At 43.1% G+C, this 22,046-nt stretch overlaps 2 protein-coding genes and 1 long non-coding RNA gene across 39 annotated transcripts in view; 2 read left to right on the forward strand and 1 right to left on the reverse strand.

Annotated features, from left to right (window-relative positions):
* The window catches only part of CAMTA1 (calmodulin binding transcription activator 1), an 857,123-nt gene that overhangs the window by 806,539 nt on the left and 28,538 nt on the right, over positions 1-22,046 (forward strand). For all 36 annotated transcript variants that reach the window (XM_075993569.1, XM_075993565.1, XM_075993574.1 and 33 more), the window contains 2 exons: positions 19,120-19,271; positions 21,544-21,740. In XM_075993569.1, coding sequence (XP_075849684.1) covers positions 19,120-19,271; positions 21,544-21,740 — 349 coding nt within the window. The remainder of the gene's footprint in view (positions 1-19,119; positions 19,272-21,543; positions 21,741-22,046) is intronic.
* Positions 1-22,046, forward strand: part of VAMP3 (vesicle associated membrane protein 3) — a 312,645-nt gene that overhangs the window by 251,273 nt on the left and 39,326 nt on the right. The gene's annotated exons all lie outside the window — the stretch shown is intronic.
* The window catches only part of LOC105886097 (uncharacterized), a 53,822-nt gene that overhangs the window by 1,863 nt on the left and 29,913 nt on the right, over positions 1-22,046 (reverse strand). The window contains exons 5-6 of one of the 2 annotated variants that reach the window (XR_001160953.3): positions 10,578-10,693; positions 10,205-10,396 (exon numbers count right to left, since the gene is read on the reverse strand). This is a non-coding gene — a long non-coding RNA (uncharacterized LOC105886097). Of the gene's footprint in view, positions 1-10,204; positions 10,397-10,577; positions 10,694-22,046 lie in introns of those variants that run through there. The other variant, XR_012912810.1, reaches the window with a different exon arrangement.

A 22,046-nucleotide genomic window follows, 5' to 3' on the forward strand; every position in this document is an offset into this window, starting at 1 on the left:
TGCTTAATTTTATACTGTTTTTCAAGCGTTGAATATAGGGCATAGTCTTAGACATAGGACATGGGGAGATCAGTCAGCTCATTTTTAAAGCACCAACTGTATATTGATTGTTAAGCAAATGATAACTAATAATTAAATATTAATTGGAGGAAGGTACAGCACAGGAGTTGCTCCAGGGGCAAATGTTTATATGAGTTAAAGTGCTGATGATAAACTACAGTATGGAAAATATGGTAAATAACGTCAATAAATTTATCTATTATGTTGAACTAATATTTGCCAACTACTAAAATTAACCAGTCTCTCTCTCTCATTTTTTTTCCACTTTCTTCTGCCTGACTTTCACCGTCATCCAAACCTGATCCCACTCTTTCGGCCTGCCCCTCCCCCCACAGCCACTCAGCGTGAACTCTCAATAGATGGCTGTCAGGCTGGTGCACTCACCCTTGCCCCATGCTCCATAGTAAATCCTTCCTTTGTTCTCCAAGCCTCACTCAGGTTTCTCATTAATGAAGCTTTTCCTCTCATTTCCCAGATTTAGATTAGCAGCTCTTTGGGGCTTGGGGGTGGCTCCTAAATTATATCTTCCCCTACTATGCCTAGCATAATGAAATCTGGGAGTTGGAGTTTTTCATAAATATTGTTAGTTGGAAAGAGATTCTACAGCAAGATGCTACTTGTTGGATGGAGTGAGAAGAATGTAATGACTGTGTGTTTCTTCAGTCCTAAAACAAACCTGATCCTACTTTGTGCGTTCAGTTCAGTCTTTTCTGTTGGTAATTTAGGCACAAACTCCACACGCTGTCCTGTTCAGGTCAGTTCAAGGTCCTTGGTGGATTTGAGTTTTCAATGACGTGATCTTGAGGTAGCCCTACAAATCCTGGACACTGTACTGTATAAAATAGCTAGGCCTGACACTTGAATTATCTTCCCAGATTGCTTAAGATTAGCCAGAAGCTTACTATTTAGGAATGTGTATTGGTAGAAGCTGTTTTCTTTCATATAATACAGCAGGATGGGTGCTGGGCATTTGTGTCACCTCTGCTACTCGAGAAAGTTTCCTTTGTATCTCTGGATCTCAGTCCCTTACCTGTTTTCCAAACCTATTAATGGTTCAGGAGTCAATGTGGTTATATCAACATCAGATTTTAAAATCAGACTGCATTGCACATAGTAAGGGTAAGTATTGATTTGGGAAGTTTTTATTTCAGATTTATGTGTGTGTGTACTGGGTACTATTCCTTTCTGTGGGCCACAGTCAAAAAAAGTTGAAAGCCACTGGACTGAATAATCCCTACATCCTCTTTCAATTCCGGTGTTCTATAGTGATTGTCCTCTGTGGGATGTGTCTGTTACTGTGACACTGCATTTGGCAGTCACTTAAGGCCTGGAAGAGTTAAGATACTTCTGTATGTGTATAATTCAACAACAGATGGTCTCCTGCTAGGCTGGAGTTCAGTGTACCTTTTCTTGTCTGATTTCTTTGAATGATGAACATTGAATCAATGTTTCAAATAAACATGACAGTTTATTTCTATCATACTCTGTCCCATGTGTTAGAGAGAAATTCTAAGGACATTTGTATGCTACAAGGTATATTTAATGATATTAAGTATCTTTTTTATTTGTAAGTTGAAGCAGAACTTTTCTGATACTTATTTAGCAAAAGGGTTCACATTCCAGTTAATAGATTGACTTTAGACTTCTCTTTCAGGTACAAGAATCAGAACTCTAACTTAAACTGGCTTACCTGTAAAAGGGAATTTATTGACTGTTAGGAAGTCCAGATTTAATGTCATCTTCAGGTACAGTTGGTTCTAGATGTTCAAGTGATATCATTAGGAACCTCCCCCTCTTTTGACTCTCCTCTCTTCTATGTTGATTTTATTCTCCAGCAGGGGTTCCCAGTGTGGCAGCAAGATGACCCACAGAGTGCCAGGCTTTGCCAAATTAACACGTCTATAGGAAGACAGCTCTTCTTTCCCAGTAGTTCCAGGAATGTTCTATCTGTTATTGGCCCGACTTGAGCAATGTGTTGAATCACTTGAATAAGGGAAGGTAGTACTGTCATACACCCATTCCTGGACTCAAAGACTCTTTGGGTCAGCACCTCCTAAACTGGGTATAATCCCTGTCTTAGTGTGGGCTGCTGTAGCAAAGTGCCATAGATAGGTGGTCTATAAACAACAGAAGAGTCTGGAAGCCCAAGATCAGGGTGCCAGCATGGTGAGGGCCCTCTTCTAGGAGGTAGACTACCAGCCTCTCGTTGTAGCCTCACAAGGTGGGAAGAGGACAAGATTGGTCTCTGGGCTCCCTTTTATAAGGGCGCTAATCTCTAATTCAGGAGTGCTCCACCCTCATGACCTAATCACCTTCCACAGGCCCCACCTCCTAATACTGCTACCTTGGGGGTTAGGATTTCAGCATATGAACTGGGGGGACACAGGCATTCAGTCCATTGCACTCCCTGAAGGAGAAGCAAGGTGCCCCATCAGGGAAGGGAGGGGCATGCTAGGGGGCATACTGTGAAGGAACTGCTACTTCACACTTGATTGTCATATTCCTGAAGAAAATGCCATTCTGAAACCACAGTAACTCATGATAAGACCTTTTTCCATGTTTTTATTCTCATGGTCCTATTTTAAATGAGAAGGAAAAACCAAAACGCATCACCTTTTAGTGAATCTTTAAATGGGTACCAATAGTCCCTAGAACTTTTTTCAGGAAATGTGATTCAGTTACCTACTATTACACCCTGTGGTTTGGATTAATCAACAAAGAATTTGTTTAAATATCTTTTTGTCTTTTCTAGTGAAAGAAACCATTCATTCCATTCTGGCCAGAATCAATACCCCTGGCATTTTTTGTATGTATGTGAAAGATGTTTTATCTAATAATGTAAAAGATAAAAATGCCTAGCTTAAAACTGATGATTCTAAAAGCTTATAAATCAATCGAGTAATATTTCCCAAATAAACATGACAATAAATGGTAGGTAAGTTCCCAGGATAGCCTGAGAACAAAAATCTTTTTGAACCCATAATACTCTGCATTTGCAGGAGAAAAACAATGAAAATGTGTGCAGATGTTTATCACGTTCATACTATAAAACATTGAACTACATTTGCACAATATGTCAGTTATAACATACACTTATCTGTTGCAAAACAAGTGAAACAGTGAACCTCACATTAAATGATGTTGCTTGAATTAAAAAAATATGAAATAACATCAGTAAATGGAAATGTTTTTGATGACGATTCTTAATTCATACGGTAGAACTCAAAATGGTTTTCTGGACTTGAAATGTTCCCGACACATAGAAATGATAAATACTTGAGGATGGTACCATAAATACTCTGACTTGATCATAACCCATTCTATGCACGTAACAAAATATCCCACCTACCCCATAAATATGTACAAATATCATGTACCAATAAGGAAATAGTTCTCTAAAAATACAAAGTCTAGCTCTCTGATGTTTCAGAATAAAACCAGAGAGAGTAATTTAAGTTTCTTGATAACATAACCCTAACATTATTGTCCATTTTGATCACAATTTCATTTTTATTCCCAAATAGAACAAAGAAAAGACAGTGTGAGAGAGAGCTTTCTGCAGTATGTTGAAGAGTTAGAACAATGAAAGGAAAGGGGAATGTAGGTGACAGAGGTGATGGTGTCTGTCTAGGGTTGTCTGAAGTGGAATCGACTGGCCCTGAGCAGTGAGAGCCGGGACGGCGTTCTTCCTGCTGGGGAAGAAAGCAGACAGTAGGGAACAGGTGTTGGGTCAGGCGGTTTCCCACACTAGTCCCTGGGCGACAAACACCGTTAATCCACGAAGCTCTGTCGGGGTCTGTGCTAGGCTGGAGTAGCACCTGACCTCATGAGGAGAGGGACAGGAAGAGTATGGACTGAGAATTTCCTAACTCAGAGACTGTCTATATCAAAAAGATATCTTTAGGAGTAGTTTTAGTTCCCAGACTCTTCTGTGGGAGTGTTAGTAACAGGAAATGCTTATAAGAATTCCTCACACGCAATAAAAGGTTCAGAGACGTTTAGGAAATACACCTGCCATGAGCTCGCTGTCTCTGTCAGCAGGTTATAGCATAGTTAGCATATTAAGGTTCAGAAAAGTCTCATGTTAATGAATTGTAAATGTAGTTAGTGTGTTTCACCTAGGATTTCTAAAACATCTTTGACACAACATTTTGTTTTTATGGCCCACTGATCAATATCTCATGGAAAATGTTCCGTAGAAACATTTGGAAGTGCTTCAGTCGACCATCCTCATGAAATAGCTCTGAGCCTGGACTCCATGGTCTTCCCATGATTCTGTGAGTCCCCAGAAATTGAATGTAAGATTTTTTTACGTAGGTGTTTTTCTAGAGGATTCAGAGCTTTCATCGTGGTCAGCCTGTGAGCACAAAGGGTAAGAATCATTGTTACGGGTTATTTTCCAAGAAGGGAAGTCCAGTTTCTCTTAAATCTCTCTCCTCTTGTGCGTTTTTATCAGCACAAGGATGTTGCCCAGTGCTCAAGCAGCCCCTCAGGGGACGTGCACACTGAAGACACCAAGTCGTAAACAGGACTGACTGGTCACTGGATGTTTGTGTTTATTGTTGAATAGGTTAAAAAATTGGCAGCTACTTTGTCTGCACCAGGAATTATGGAAAGAAATTACCTATGCAGAACACCGCCTTTTTGCCAAACTTTTACATTCATTCCTAAATACAGAAGAGAAAACAAAAACACTATGCTATTTCATTCCAGTACAGAGACTTCAAAAGGGAAGGGCCACTGACCTGCAGAAGAGAAATCAGTTGAGAGTGACTTAATGCTGAACAACTTAAAACCACATCACCATAGAAAGCTTTTCCTGCAAGAAATTTAAAACATTAAACTCATCTACCTTTAGATTTAAAAATCAGGATCCTAAAATACTGTTGAGTAAAGAGTAAACAGCAGATAACAGGCACGTACTCCTCTGAATAGTCTAATTTACCACTGACTTAAACCAAATCATCAGAGAGCTGTGAAGCTGGACCGTACTGGACCTTAACTGAGTTGCTTTCATGAAGTGGTGCTTTGCTGTTCTTCGACTCTTAACAGCAACAAGCAGCCATTTGAAACCCAGTATTGCTTTTACTGCAAGGATGTTGACATCCATTAAATCGCCGCATCCTTCTTATTAGGACCTATGGGAGAAATTTCTTTCATATCTTATACCAGAAAAAGTCATGCTATCCAAAGCAGCTGACATGTTGTGATCTCGAAACTAATAGCCTTCCCTTTTTGCTTTGCTTGCTAAGTTCAGCCAAATCTGAGACTCATATTTCACCATTTTGGAGGGCTTAATATGTGTTTTTTATATGGTACCTTTATTTGAGCTTTCTTTTCTTCTTTCGTGAGCCTTGATTTTACGTAATCATAAGGTCACAAGTATTTGCAGCAGCCACCTAAACCTGGGTCCAGGGCTGTTACCAGTTACACGAGGGCAGGGAGGGAAGTGGAGGCTGAGGGATAATGGATCGGGACCGGAAGGGAAGTCAGGCAAAGTGAGGAAGAGGAGTTTTGATGTGTTGGGATCTGTGGGAGAGGCTTGGGGGGGGGATAGCGCCTACTGCCCTGTGAGTTGGGTATTAACCCTTTGCTCTGCTACTTAACTGTTCTAAACCCTTAGACGAACCACATTCTGGGATGATTGAAGAAGCCCATCTGGGAGCTTCTGTGAGGATAGCAGGACAGGACAACCCCAGGGGCTGTATGAAGTCAAGTTGCATGTCCTTTAATGAAAAACACTAGAAGTTTTTAGCTTTTCTGCCAAATGCAAGGGAATCTTTTATTGCTGCCCTCGGTAATGTGTACATTCATTCAGGTTTCACTGACTTGGAATTTGCAAAAACTGGAAGATTACTGTGGTATAGGGGTAGGGCGCTGAGGGAGCTGTAGCACTTCGGTTACCTTCTCCCAAACTCCAGGTGTGGAAGTGAGTGTCTCACAGACGAGGGAAAGCAGTCCTTGGTGTGTTCAGACACCGCATGTGGAGCCAGGAAACAAAGTCATCCTCTCAGGGGTCCTGACACTACTAGAAAGGAGATTAACGACTAAAAAGTTTCTAAACCTCTGGTGGTTCCCTTAAAGGAATATTTTATTTCTGAATGTTAAAAGTGGTATATTAAATTTTTAAAAAATATTTTTTATCTCCTATTTGTCAGAAAGACTTATAGTGAGCTATAAAATAGTATTCTAAAGCAATTATATTAGAACCTATTTTATCTATACTATGTCCAGTCTTTCAAAGAATGCAGCTGCTTCTTTTAAAATACATACATTTCCATCTTCTAATTTGGAAAGGACTTCTTCACCTACATTTACTCCAGGTGTTTAAAACACTTTATAGCATTATGGGAAAATATTGTATTTTTGAAATCTGGAGTGCAAGTCTTTTTCCATGTAGAATCCATTGTTTTAAAAAATACATAATTCTGAAACGTCTTGGGTCTTGACTCTCTTGACAAGCTAGCAGGACAGCTGGGGCCGCCCATGCAGGTGGCAGCCCTCCAGTGAGCTCTGAGAGCAGAGCCTTGGTGACAGCAGGCTGTGCATAGCGTGTGGGGGGTGAGTCTGAAGCAGCTAGAGGAGATCTAGCAATCCCACCACTTGGTATATGTCCAAAGGACACGAAATTAGGATGGCAAAGAGATACATGCACTCCCTTGTTTATTGCAGCATGATCCACAGTAGCCACGATAGGGAAGCAGTTAAGTACTTGAGCAGTGGATGAATGGGCATAGAGAATGTGCTATAGATACACAATGGAATACTATTCAGCCATAAAAAAGAATGAAATCCTGCTATTGGTGACAACATCGATGAATCTGGAGGGCATTATGTTAAGTGACATAAGCCAGGCACAGAAAGACAAATACCACATGATCTCACTCATGTGGAATCTGAAAAAGTCTCAAAGAAGTAGAGAGTAGGATCTTTGTTACTGGAGGCTGGGGGGAGGGTGAGTGGGAAGGAGAGGTTGAGGAGATACTGGTCAAAGAATATGTATTTAGAGTTAGGAGGAAGACGTTCAAGAGGTCTGTTGTACAGCAGACTGTTGGTAAGCTATAGTAAGTCACAATATAGTGTATTCTTGAAAAATGCTAAGAGAGTGGGTGTTAAGTGTTCTCACCATGGACATGATAACTATGTGAGGTAACGCGTTTGTTCATTAGCTAGATTTAACCATTCCATGGGTGCGTATATACTTCAAAACATCACGTACACAATAAATACATAAGTTTTATATGCCAAGTTTAAATAAAGAAATCGGAAAATTAGAAAAAAACTAGAGAAGGACTCTTCCAACCAGAATTCCCAGCTCACAGTGTCTCAGCCACTGAAAACTACCAGGATCTGAGGGCAAATACCATCTATTGTGAGCAGAAGCTAGCTCTATTGTGAGCAGAAGCTAGAAGCAGCTGGGATTATCCTGTAATATGGCTTTTCTCCAGGTACCAGGTAACACATCTTAGTAGCAGGTTGGGTTTTTTTAATGGCGTTTGACTTTTTCCTTCTTCTCTGCCCTCACTCGTGGTGGGGCACTGCTGCTAAGGTGAAAACGACCAGATGAAGGCATCATTATGTACTTGTCTCAGTGAGGTGTTTTGTTTGTTGTTTGTTTTCAGCTGTCGAGGCCCTGATATATTTGAGAGGATTAGGTAAAAAGTGGCCACGAAAAACTGCTTTTAACAACTTGGCTGGAAAAAAAAAGGCATATCACAGAAATGATAATAGAAACAAATATTTTGTTCTATGCAGCATCCTGTATTGTACCTTGTCCTTCTTGAAGGTCACATTTAGTATTTCAAATAAATGAAATCATTTATTCAGCAAATATTGAGTGCCTGTATGTGCCAGGCCTTCTGCTAGGCCTCAGGAACGTAGCAGTGACCAGGGTGAACACAGTCACTGGCCTCATACAGCTAACACGATTCCTCTTTTATGTTAGCCTGAGTTTCTTGAAGTAAAGGCTCATATTTTTCTTAGGGTTTGTATGCCTGGTGGCTAACAACTTGATTTTTCTAGTCCATCGCCTTAGCACAGTCCCAGCTAGCAGTGGGTGTCCAGTAGACTCGTGCGGAATGGATCTCTTCTAGCCCCAATGCTTCCTTGTAACTCCCAAAGATTGTAATCATTTTTTGACCATACCAGCCACCACAGAACAACCAGCAGGTGCTTAATTAATGTATTCATGCCTCCTGTCAATTCCTGCGCATTTTGTAGTTTCAGTCTTTGCAGATTGTAGGTGTCGGGATTTTCATTTTCCTCGTTCCTTTATGCAAGCCATTTAAACCGCATCTTCATGCCCCTGTTGGATTGTCGTTGTCTCTAGGTTTCAGTACAGCACGTTTTCATTTGAAGACTTCATTAGTCTCAGTGGTAATATGCTTTCTCCATACTCCTGCATTCATTTCACTGTCACTGCTTTAGAATGTCTCGATTCATGTTTAAAATATTTCTTCTTGTCACTGTGCACTGAAACTGTCAAGGCAGTGTCCTCCCGATCTGTTGCTTTTTGAAAAGTTAGCAGACCTAAGTATTCTACTCTTTTGTAAACTCCACAAAGGTAGATACAGGATCTGTCTTGGAGCTCCTAATCTCTTCTGTACTTGCGTTGATTAGCTGCAGTTTTCCTGCTTTTAGCTCTAGTTGGATTTGTGATTTTATGGACAGCAAAGCTGGCTCCTACGTGACGTGGGTGCTCTGCGTAGTGCTGCGTGACGACGTAGCTGAGCCCCTTGCGTGTCCACCGAGCCTTAGTGTTCTTGGAGAATGGGCTTGGGATTTTCTCCCAGTGCATTTCTAGCTCCAGTATTGAAAGATTTCAAGTGAGAAGTTATTGTAAATTTGCTTTTTTGCCCTTGTAACATTTTGTCTCTTGATTGTTCTTAGTTATTTTAGTAGCAGACATGATGCAGCCATTTTTTAATGAAAATGAAAATCCTAAATGATTTTTCTGGACATGTCTAAGACCCTGAATTTTTGAATAGCGTGAAACAAAGACCAAGAAGAAGAAATACGAATTCAAAATCACTGCAAATGAAGAAAACCTAAGAAGAATTACTGATTTCCATTTCTAGTGTTTTGGTACATGGAGTTGGAGAGTTTTTAAAAAGTGGAGTATGGCAGTTTTTTTCTAAGGCTAAATTTAGCCGTTGCTTTGGAAAATCAGAGTGGTACAGCTTGTGCCTTATCTTCGTCCGGCCCTTACCCTTTCCACTGCACTTGGACATCTTAAATGGCTTGCTGGGGAGGAGCAGCTTCATATACTCTAGTGGCCCCATTTATTCTAGGAGGGAATTAAGTGACTTCATTTTCTAAGCTTCCTAAAAAATTTAGGAGCCTTCCTAAGCAGCAATTACAGTTCCCTACAGAAATAGTTCAAGTCATGCCTCCTTTTGCCTCATCAGCTCTTCCTGCCAGCGGAGCCAAGGGCTGTAAATGGAATGAGAGATGGCCTCTCGTTCCCAGCCCAAATAGCAACAGGAGGGCACATGTGCACTTGAGCCACAAATAACGCGTTTTAAAATAGCAGATGGTATTTGATGATTGCTTCTTCATTCATTTACCTGCCAAGGCAAAAACTTTTCTTCTGTTCTGGCAACAAGACCTGAAGTGGATCAGCTCAGGCAATTGTAATGACAAGTTCTCGTGTTGGCAGGTATTACTCATTAGCCGATTTATAGGCGTTCAAACCCCTGCACGCTTTCCGAGGCTTTTCTAGGAAATGTCTTTTGTTTAGCACGTTAAATTTCATGTTTATGCAACAGCGTAACTTGACTGACTTGTTAAACCTTTGTAACTATAGGCACTCCTTTTGTTAAAGTGTGCTGCCAGTCATTTGTGTCCCAAATATCCCATTTCCCTGGTGGAAAGGGGACCCTCTAAAAACGACAGGGAGCAGTATTTTTTGTATATATATATATTTTTTTCATACCTGACCTCAAGACATTAGTGACGGGAGCGGTATTTTCACTGTGGAGCTCAGTGGCTCAAGAACAGTGACATTGCTGGGAAATTCCAGTTTGTGTCTGTGCAGAGGCCAGACAGTTCCTCAGCTTTGCTGCCCGAGTAGCTGCACGACCTCCTCCCCTGAGCCGGAAGGAGATGGCAGCCAGCCAGGCAAACTCAGAGCTTCTCCCCTGCTTTCCGCACCCGCGCCCGCACCCACGCCCGCGCCACTGGGTTCTGATCATTTTGACCACTCTCATAACTGGAACAGGTGCTCAAACTGCGAATTGGCGTATTAGCCACTGGAGTCCGCTGTGGCTGGCAGAGGTTGCTCAGAGGTCTTGCCCCAGCGTTTGGATGGCCGCATCAATAAACTGGCTTCCAGAAGCTTAAAAGAGAGAATAACATTCCTTTCCATGAGCGCTAATAATGCCAGGGATACAAGACGAAGGTTCTTGCTTTCAAAAAGCGCACAGTCCAGCCTCTAGTAGGAACGACACGTAGGAAAACAACTACACGTCCATTTGCCAGGTACTGTTAGGGCACAGGGCGAGACGCGGAAGGCTTACCGGGTGTGGTGGAAAGAACAGAGACCTGGAGTGGAACCTGTGTTCACGTCTCTGCCCTGAGACTCACAAGTGGCATGCCCTTGGCTAGGGAACACGTTGAGCCTCCGCTTCCTCATCTGCAACATAAAAAGGAAAATCTTTCTCAGAGTTAATGTGAGGATTGGAAATAGTGCATGTAGAATGTCTGGCTTACTGTAGACGTTCAGTAGCTGCTATTATTATTAATAATACTAAGTAATGTGCAAGCCACACTCTGAGGAATAAGTTCACCAGGTGGACATGGGGAGAGGTTAGCATTAGCAAAGGCTGAACGGTTTAAGTGTTATAAAATTCCTGGTGTGTTTGGAGAACAGTGAGTTATGAGAGAGCCCTACAGCTGTGGCCTGGGGTGGTTGGTAAAGATGCTGTGCCACAGCAAAGAGTTTAAGTTTCATTTTGTGGGTCCAAGGGGAGGGATTTAATTTGTTTTTAAATTATCTGATATAATGCCACAAACTGCCTTATGTTGTATTGCTCAGTGAAAATGAACTAGGTTCCAAGATTTGAAGTGAGTTGTATGAAATCTACAGGAAGCAGTAGGTGCAGCTGGGTGCTGAGAGGCTGAGAAGTCTGGCTAGTAGTTGATTTCCTGGCGCAGACACTTTCTCACTCACAGCAGATGCCCAGACACTCGGGATTCTCCACTTTTACAGCAGCAACTCCCAGCCTTCCTAAACTTAGAACATACTGTGGGTGTCTGATTTCATGAAATTATGTCTGCCTTTAAAACGTTGATATTGTTTAGAAATTTTGAACATTTAACTGAATATTAATTTGGGACATTTTTAAGTGAGTCCCTTTGAAGGTTAGGAATCCCTATCAAAGAGAGATGAAAAGATGCCCCATGACTGTGCTGTGTGACACTTCGCATGACAGCCCCAACAGAGAGGCTGGAATGGGGCAAACCCAGCAGAAGAAAAGGGAATGCGAAGCCCCAGCTAAACCTTCGTTGACTCTTGTGCCAGCGATTGACTGGAAACGTTTTTCTATCTTCTTGATCTTTGTAATACTCAAAGCTATTCTGGGATTATGAGTATATTTTTCTTCATGCTTACATTTTCTAAGACATAAATACTTACATATTCTATGATAATATGTTTTCTAATAACTAAGAACTAGAGTATAACAAGGTAGTTGAATATACTGTTTAATACTGTACTATACCCTATACCTATACTTTTGAGATACAGAAATTAGAGGTATAGGTTTCTTTTTCCATGGTTTAATGCATCAGTAGGGTTTCGTCTCAGCATTTCATATATTGGTTTATAATATCTAGGTAGTACACAGTACCTTTCATCTCGTCATTACCATTTTATCTATGTTTAAAATGCCCTTAGGGGGCTAGAATGAGCACTGCAGTGCTGTACTAGAGTCAGAGACATCAGTGTGAACTCATGGTTATTTTAATATATATACAGCTAGGTACAGAAATAACTATAGATATGTGTGCATACCTGGGTGGTTATACATATATTTCCCAGCTCTGTCCATTGACAGGGTCTAGCAACTGGGATACCCAACACCAGTGAGCACACTCCACACCCAGATCTAGGTTTCTACATACCATTCACTAAAGGAACCAGGGCTTTACTTCTTAGAGAAATTGTCAATTCTAGGGCTGGGACAGGGGAAATAAGAGATTAACCTGGAGCATCTTGTAATGCCAGAAAATTAGGAAGTGCTCAAAAAAAAGAAGGAAAAAGGATGAGGGCATGTCAGAGGGATACAGGAGCCGGCCTGAAAGAGCTCCTGATGGCCAAAGCTGGAACAGTTGAAGCAACAAACTAAGTCACATAGTATTAGATTATGACCCAAAGTTTAAAATATATATACATGATTCCATACTGATATAAGTGATTGACTAAATAAATAAATAGAGGAAGGTAGATCTTCCTTACAGAAGAACTCCAGGTAATAAATGTAGATATTCCTTCATCCATGAAATGGAGCTTAATTCCCTTCTTCTTGAGGGGCTGGACGTGGTGACTTGCTTCCAAAGAATGGAAGAAAAAAAGAATGAAGAAAGAAAAAACAGTAACTTCGCAGTAGAGAAATCTAGCAGATGCTGCCTTAACCACGTGATCAAGGTTAAAGTCACCAGGATAGCACCGTGCACCCTCTGATACTATGTGGTGAGCAGGACAGTCTAACTCTGTGATGTGCCTCCCCAAACCCCATAACCCTGTCTAAAAATCAGAAAACACAGGCAAACCTAAATTGAGGGACATCTACAAAATACCTTTACTGTGTTTTTCAAAAGTCATGAAAATTGAGGGAGTACTGAAAAACCATCACAGATCAGAGAGGAGACTAAAGAAACTTGAAAACTAAGTGCAGTGTGGTATCCTGGGTTGGATCCTGTGACAGAAAAAGTGCATTAATGGAAAAAGTGGTATAATCTGATTCAAGCTTTTAATTTAGTCAATAGCCATAACATACCAATGTTAGAGTATTAGTTTTGACACAGATGCCGTGGATATGTAAGATGCTAATATTAAGGGAAACTGGGTGAAGAGTGTATAGGAACTCTGCTATCTTTGGAGCTTATCTGTAAATCTAAAAATTATTAAGAAAAAAAAATGCCCCCATAGGTACAATAAGATTGATACTCATATCCCCATTTTACAGATGAGAAAACTGAGATGCAGGTCACATAGTAACAGCATTAGATCTAGAGCTATTATCTCTGTTCCAGTGTTCTTCCCACTATGTCATAGCTGCCCCATCTAAAAATGCCACTTCCATAGAAGGGGGAACAGGTAGAAGAGGGTCATGGAGAGAAGCTTTGAATGAGTCGTAAGCCAGACTTGCTGCAAAAGCCATCAGAATTATTTACTTTTTGTTTGGGGTATGGGTACATGTATGTGCATGCCTCGAAGGCGGTGGGAAGGAACTACTGCATGATAGCTGAAAGTGTCCCTACTCATTCCCTGGGACCATGCGGGAAAATAGACTGCTTTGGAGAACCACAGGGGGCTACGGCAGTCACTTGGGACGATATCCCACTTAGCTGAGTAAAGAAAAAGACAACAAAGAGGTAAGATGCCGTGGGAATAGCAGAGTAGGGCTTGACTAGGTGCAGAGAGCAGTGCAGGTGGGGTGGTATTAAAGTATTGCAGATCTGAAGTGGCTGCGTGATCCCAGGTGGTGTTGACAGAGCTCGTGTGGATGGCCCTGGCGTGATTTACACGAGGTAAGGTCTCGTGTGTCCAGGTTGAGTGGGACTCTGTGCATCTGTTGGGGCAGGTGGTTCTTGGGTCATTCTTTAACAGGCACTTGAGGGGAGGAGTCATTCTTTCACCATGGAAGCAGGCCGGGGTCTTAGAGCACTGCTTCTGAGACGTGGCCCCGTGCCAGAAGCATCAGCATTACCCGAGAACTCGTTAGAAATGCAACTTCTTGGCCAGGCTTGGTGGCGCATGCCTGTAATCCCAGAACTCTGGGAGGCTGAGGTGGGAGGCTCACTTGAGGCCAGGAGTTCAAGACCACCCTGAGCAATATAGCAGGAACCCATCTCTACAAAAAATAGAAAAATTAGATGGATGTTATAGAGCATGCTTGTAGTCCCAGTTGCTCGGGAGGCTGAGGCAGGAGGATCGCTTGAGCCCAGGAGTTTGAGGTTGCAGTGAGCTATGATGATGCCACTGCACTGTAGCCAGGGCGACAGAACAAGACCCTCTCTCAAAAAAAAAAAAAGTAAAAAGAAATGCAACTTCTGTCCTCACCCAGACCTACTGGATCAAAAACCACTGAATTAGGACCTAGCAGTCTGCTTTGCGAAGCGCTCCTAAAGTTTGAGGACCACTGGCCTGCAAGAATAGTTACTGGGATGAGCAGAAGCCTGTGACTGGAGCGGAGTGCGGCCCACAGCAGGGGATGAGCACGGCGGGTCTGGCACAGGCCCCACCCCCGGAAATGCTGTCTAGACTCAGAGGTTCTGCACGAGGAGTGAAACGGTATTCAGACCCCACCTGCCCTGGTCTTTAGATCTAGGGGTTATCATGTGCCTTATGGGGTGAGGGTGAGCCTTTGGGCTGAGAGTCTCAGCCCAAAACAAGAATTGGATACTTTTTTGTCAGTCAAACAATTTTTTTGGTTTTGCCTTTGCCTGTTCTGCTCTGCTCATCCTTCAGAAAGTTTATAGTTTGCCTGGGGAGGTTACGGCTGACGGCTCAAAGCAATTCTGAGTCTAATGTTCGTATACACGAGATTCCCCAGCAGATAAACTGTATGTGTGTTTACAGCCTTTTAGTTCTGTCATTTTTCCATGTGAAGCTAAGGTTGTCATGGCAACTAAGTTTTTTGAACTTTACATTGACATCTAGAGAGCTCTTACTAGATGGCTCATTATATTTTTTTTACCAAAGTATTAATATGTATGTGTAAAAATATTTAAGTTTTTGTTTTCTCGGGCAGAATGCTTAGGATGGTTGGCGTCCGTGTCTGGCCTACAGGTTTGTCACCGTCACGTATTCAACAGGAGGCCAGCACATGTCACCAGAACAGACCCCCCTGTGCGTCTCTTGCCTGTCCCCTTGCCCAGAGTTCACTCACTGCAGTGAACACGGAGTGTCTTTTTGTGATGAGGCCGTAGCTGGCTCTTTTGGTGAGACGGATATAGCCTAACACTTCTGGATAAGAACTAAAACCTAAGAACGGCCGGGCAGGAGGCAGAGCTAGAGCAGCTAGCTTTCTCTGCTGGGACCTCTGGAGCCTCCTCGGGCCTTTAACCATCTCTGGGCCTTGTGTGCTCTTGACTGACTTTCTGCGCGGAGCAGTTCTCGAGATGGAGTAGTTCAGTTGCTTCACTTAAACTATCTTGAGGCCATCTGACTTGGAAGCCCTCAAAGCTGAGTCACTGTTGGCTTTGTTTGAAACATGACGGGTGACAGCTGGGGCCAAACTCGTCAGTCCTCTAAATGTACGCATTATTTTTTTCTCTCCCCTACTCCCCTCTGTATTAACCTAAAATACTGCAGAAATTATTTGTTGGTCAACAAAAGAAGGCAAGGATATTTTCACTATTGTTGTAGGCACTCCTGAGTGCTTGGTACATAGTAGGTGCTCAGTAAATATTTGTGCATGAATAAGTGAATCTTTAAAATGTACTTTTTCACTCTAATGTAATCAGAATTTTTTGTGTCTAATTATATTCCCTTTATACCATAATCACACCATATACAATTAAAGCAATATATAGCTCTGAATTTGCCAAGTATTTTACAGTGTTTTAATGATAATAATATAGTTACAAAACCAAAACAAGAATAAAGGTATTGCTTTTGGCTTCCTAGTAATGGAGATGTAAAGACCATCATTTTATCCATAAAGCCAAGTAAGTCTCACGAAACCCGGGAGCTATGCCTTGGCCCTGCGCAGAGGAAAGGAAGTGTGATCAGAAAGTCTCTTTGATTCTCGGTCAGCACAGTGCAACAGACCCGCACTCCCTGGGATGCCGGCTCAGCCATTTCCATTTGAGATGATTTCTTATTTTAATGATCACTCCTTTCCCCTTTGGGGATTGAGAGGCTCAGACATGCTGTTGCGCATGATATGATTTTGTCAAGAGGCGAATAATTGCTTCTGGGTATTTTCGTGAAGTGCTTCTCAGAGCAGCTCAATATCCTGCCAGAGCTCGCTGCATAGCAGCAGGGAGTGCAGTCAGGGAACAAAAGCCAGTAATCTCTGCGGCAAGCATGGAGTCCGTGTGGGTCTGGGAGTGTTTTGACCTGGTGATACCACGCTGGGGCCTGGCTCGGTGATGTCAGGGAGTCTGTTTCTGCAGTGGCTGTGGCTGGCGGGCGATGGGCGGGGACAGCGGGCTGGCAGACTGCACTGCAGCACTGCCAGAACAAAGCCGCCTCCGCACACGGCGGCGGCGGGCGTCTGCCTCTGTGCTCGCCTGCCCCTTTGCATCCTTTGCATGCCATGGGACGATTATCTTGGCCACTGGCTCCAGAGTGCTCTGACACCAGTGAAATGGATACTGAAAACTCATTAACAGATGTGAGATTTGTAGGCTTGCAGAAGACATTTGCAGTGGCAGTGGAGGGTTACAATTAAGCCAAGGCGTTCCGATGGGACGCATGAGTGTCTCTGAGTAGGTTCAGAGACCAGTGCCCGGCTGACCTAGCACCACCGGAATAAGCGGGGAGAGTTTATGAATATTTCCCAAAGGGTAACTGCCGGGCTACTTTGAATTGAACTCTCACTAAAAAGTAAAATTCTTGTTCTGCAGCTGGCTTCAAATGCGTGCGTCCTGCGCTCTGCAAGATTCCAGGTTTCTGTTGGAGAGGCGGGGAGTCTGGAGTAAGGACACCTGTGCCACCTCTGCAGACACCTTGTGTTTTCCACGAGTGGTCACAGAGAGCACACAGCCACGTACAGCATTTGTTCAGTTGTCTCCCCACTGGCTGGCGACTGCCCCTGAGTAAGACACTTGGGGGCAGGATCCCCCAGCTTGCCCATAAGTACCCATCCCTGTGTGTGAAGTTGGAACAGAGGTGTCATTTTTCACTTTGAGAGGGGAAGGATTTTTCTTTTAGTGCCGTTCCTGGAAAGAATTCGTTAGAAAATCATATCAGGATTCTTGAAAAGCAGTCTTCCTCTTACTTCTGTGGTTTAGTAAAGTAAAATCAATTTGATATTAAGTCAGTACTGAAAATTTTCCTGTTGAGTGGATATTTACTGTCCTTTTACTACAGCTGAGATTTCTGATGCTTGTGTATCTGCTCTTTCCAGAACCTTTCCTTCCTCTTACCACGTGTGGCTAAACTCTTGGTCCCAGCACAGACAAGGTATCTCCAGATGCCTCAGTTTTCTCATCTATAAAATGAGGATGATAACAGCACCTGCCTCACGTGACTGTTGTGAAGAGTAAATGAGCCGATGTCTGTTAAGTGACGCAGACGGTGCCCGGCGTGTAGGAAGTGCTCCGTGGTAGCTCTGTCCGTCGTTTTCTCTCCTGTGGAGTCAGGGAGCTAGGCTCCCTGGTCCCGGGATTTGCAGTCAGGATGGCAAGGAATGCTGTTAACGTATTTCCTTCCTGGGTCACCCCTTTTTGTGATTCAGATGACTGTACTTGAAAATAGTTATGCCCTTAGCAGTTTGAGGAGAAATATGTTGTCACAGCTGTTCAGTCAGTTTCTACAGACATTTAACTCATTTGTCTCAAGATGATGATGATGATGGCTAGAACGCTTACCTAGGACTTACCATATTCTTAACAGCTCTCTGGGGTAAGTATAATTACCATCCTCATTTAAGAGGTGGGGAAACTGAGGCCCCAAAAGCTTCGCTCCAAGTTCAGAATTATGTAACTATTCTATGGCAGAGCCAGGGCCCCTAACAACTGTTCACTGTCTGGTTCCCGCCCACCTCTCCAGCGTCTGCTCTTCCCGCCCTCCCTTCCTTCTCCTTGAGCGTCCTGCCTCAAGGCCTTTGCATTTGCTGTTACCTTGCCCCAGTTGTTGGCATGTCATTCTGGATAAACTCAAGTGTCACCTTCTCTGACTTATTAAATTCCACTCCTGCCACGTCTCTCCTCGTCATGTTATCCTGCCCTCTCATCCCGATCTGACTGTGCCAGAGCAGGAAGACGCCTTTTCTCTCCTATTCGCTATTAATTATCTGGCATAGTATTCATTAAAATTTGTTAAATGGGCATAATTTAACATAATTTGTTAAATTAGCATAGGCGCTAATGATTTTAATAATGGTTTTAGCTCTGATTTATACACAGGTCACCTAACTCTGGTGTGTGTGCACATGTGGGTGTAACGCGTGAATGTGGCGACACATACGTTCTTATCTCCGTGAAGTGGTGCAGAATCACAAACCCTTTCCCTCTCAGTTGGTCCTGGCTGCAACAGTAATGCCCTGTGGTTTTGAAGCACTTCTTTGTGTTTGTCTCTGATTGAGACGTGTTAAAAGGAATGTGTAAGAGTCTCAGGCAGTGAATGATACTGATCCTAAAATGAATTATAAAAGCTAGAGCCTGGGTCAGGAGGTAAAATTTAAGGTTTTTGTTTTGTTTTATTTTGTTTTTGTAAAAACACAGGGTTTGGGTAAAACAGGTAGTACGTACGTTTTTTGGTTTGTTTGATAACAACTCCTTTCCTGCAATGGCTGCTTTCTTCTACTAACTTAAATTGTATTCATTTCGTGTGTGTGCTCTAGGGGCCCCTCCACCAGATCTCGGGTCAAGGTTTCCATTGGGGAATTTGACAAAGAAATGGGGTGGCAGGAACCTGAAACCTGGATCTTTGACAAAAAGGGATTTACTGTCCTTTATCTGAGAACTTAGGGCTGCGGTAGATGCTACTGTCTTGTGTGAGCTGTGACTCGCGGCTGTGCTGGGGAAGTCTGGCCTGACAGACCTCTGTGATCCGGTGACGTTGCCGGGAGTCTTTGGATGCCCCTCCTGCACGCGTGGACGGGCCACATGTTAGCTGCGTTTCTTCCAGAACACAACCTCACTCTTACTCCCGCTCTGCCCTAGATAACCAGTTCAGGATGTCCATCCTGGAGCGGCTGGAGCAGATGGAAAGGAGGATGGCTGAGATGACAGGGTCCCAGCAGCACAGACAGGCGAGCGGAGGAGGCAGCAGTGGCAGCGGCAGTGGCGGCGGGAACGGCGGCAGTCAAGCCCAGGTGGGAGTCTGTGCAGGTGATCATGTCGTTTTGTCCAGCGTCTCAGGCATCGGTGAGGCGGTGGGTCACGGTCCCTTCTCTGCTGCTGATCTCCCCGCTGGGTTTGGGCAGAGCGCCCAGGGAGCACTGTAGACTGCCTGTGCTTCTCGGTATTAAGACCTGCGTAATATGAAAGAATTCCAGCCCCCCTGGAACGTGGGGCTTCTCACTTGTGTGCCGCCCTAATCTTTAAATCATTTTTACTTATCTCAGAATTCACTGCTGTTACCTGGCAGTGGCAGTTGAGGGCATCCGATTAGAAAAATAGAGGCCAGATGGTGACTCAGATCTGCTAGGGCTCAGAATTAAATTAGAATCTCCCTACTTTGTATTTTATCCCTATCTTAAGTATAAGTGTAAAACATAATCGAATTCAGTAATTCATAAGCCTTTTATAAACCCAAAAAGGTCAATATGGAAAGGGCCCAGAGAAACTGTTCATGTAATTACACAATATAGAACGACTTTATACATTATAGCATCTTTCACATGCTTTTTCATGAATTCTATGAAGAATGTATTATATTCCCAAGAATAGGGAAATTACCAGATATTGTCTCAGCATCCCATTGGCCTTAAAGGCTTTAGAGAAGTTCATTTTGGGAAAGTCTCCCAGGCACAAATTGTTTTACCAGAGACCCCAGAGATAAATTTAAACAAGCTGGTAGTATTTGTCACCTCCACTACCGAGTTGTTGCCTAAAAACCTCAAATATCAAGTGTTAGTAATATTTTTAATAATAACAATAGATGGAAATAAAGCATAGTATATACCACACCCAAAAATGTAACCTCCTTTCTCCTTGAATTTTTCTTATTTCTCCCATCTTCAGAAATCAATGGAAAAGACTTGCACACAGTAAAAGGCCAAGACAGGCTTCTTTTCCACCCAACACTACTAAGCTTTATAAAAGAAATAATCACTGTTTAATACACCTCATGGCTAAAATAAGAGATCCCCATAAAATACTTTTCCTTGCACCAACAAAGGTTGCTTGAAAGGAACAGTATGTAATGTCATTTTAAAACTCAACCGTTCAGCACCCGGCCTGTTAGAATCCCTTCCCATATTAACTGCTATTGCATATTCTTTCATCAGTTTAAATTGGCTTCGATAAATGTCTGTGTCTGCCATGTATGATAGAGATGTGACCATTTTTGTTTAATACAAGAAAATGCCCTCCTTGTTCACTGTCCGGTGAGTTCCGTGTCTGTGCGGCACGTGTAGAATGGCTCTGCGGGGCCCTCTGAGTCAAGGCCGGATCGCGTCATGTTGGCGTCACCCAGCTGCGCCTCTTGGAGGCCTTCCCACAGCTCTGATGAGGATGGCATTACGTCCATCATCTGCCCTTCATTTCTGGAGGCATTTCCTCCAGATTTAAAGATTCAAAGCCATGAGGAGCAACAGTATTTCTATAGTAGTTGCAATTTGTGGAGTTTATTGCCAAAAAATTATTATTTTTTAAAATAACACCCAAAATGTGAATTAGGCTAGAAGTGCCATTTATTTGGGGGGAGTGTTAAAAATAAAACAGCTATCACAGAGACTCACATAAACTGTTGAGGTTACTAACTTTGGTTTATTTTTCTTCCATTACAACCAATTGACAAGAAGAAAGCCATGTGAATTTCTCTTTCCTATACCCTTTATTGTTATTAATAACACTCAAGATCTCTGATGTTTTCCCCAGCATCCTTTGTACTTTATATGAAGGACTGGATTATTAACCACATACTTTTAAGCATTTATTTAGGGGGAAAAATCCACATCTAAGTGGCTTAACTCTCCTTCAGAAGCAGCAGGCAAGGCAGTGATGCCCAGATCCCCCGGCGGGGACACCAGGAGAGCTACTCTGCTCTGCTCGGTCACAACAGATTTCCGCCTGCTATGTTTATTTCAACTGGGAGGCTGGAGCCACTTTTTTATTGCAGTAGACACTTTCCCTGAGACGGGTCAGCAGGTCAGCATGAAGCTCGTAATCCGAGTGTCAGGCGTAACAGACAGTCGCTGTGTTCCTAGAGCTGGGGGAAATTGTGTCGCACCACGACTTGAGAGCATCACTGCTGAGCCGAAACTAAGCACATGCTCTTCTCTGTTTCATGATGTTTCTTGATTTTCGGTGCTTTTCATTTTGAGTTGCTAATCCGAAAGCATTTGGTGCCCTGACATCAAAAAATGCCGACTTGGTGGGGGGACTTTAGTCCTGAGGTCTAAACGTACTTTTTCACGGTAGTGTGCTTCTGGGACCGGGACCTTGGGGAGCTGCTTCGAGAGCCGCGTGGTCGTTGTGTGTGAGAAGATGATGAGCCGAGCCTGCTGGGCAAAGTCCAAGCACTTGATCCACTCAAAGACGTTCCGTGGAATGACCCTCTTACACCTGGCTGCCGCCCAGGGTTACGCCACCCTGATCCAGACCCTCATCAAGTGGCGGTAAGGCTGCGGCGCAGATGACTTGGGCTTGTCCTCGCTCATCAACGTGCACATTCTTCTTGAGCGTCTCCACCAGTGGAGAAAAATCTGGCCATGCGATCAGCAGTATAGCCTGTGAGCAAAGGGCTTTCTCCAAGGACAGTTTCCAAGGCATTTTTATGTGCTTCTGCCCAAGAAATACTGAACGCTATACCAACTTATTGTTGGACTTTTTATTTCTTTTGAACTCTTGGCCAAACAGAGAGTCCAGACTACCCTAGAAATCTGGGACTCTATTTCTTTACATCAGGGATGTTAGATGCCCAG

Source organism: Microcebus murinus, chromosome 2 (genome assembly GCF_040939455.1).
Source record: "Microcebus murinus isolate Inina chromosome 2, M.murinus_Inina_mat1.0, whole genome shotgun sequence".
Taxonomy (NCBI): Eukaryota; Metazoa; Chordata; class Mammalia; order Primates; family Cheirogaleidae; genus Microcebus; species Microcebus murinus.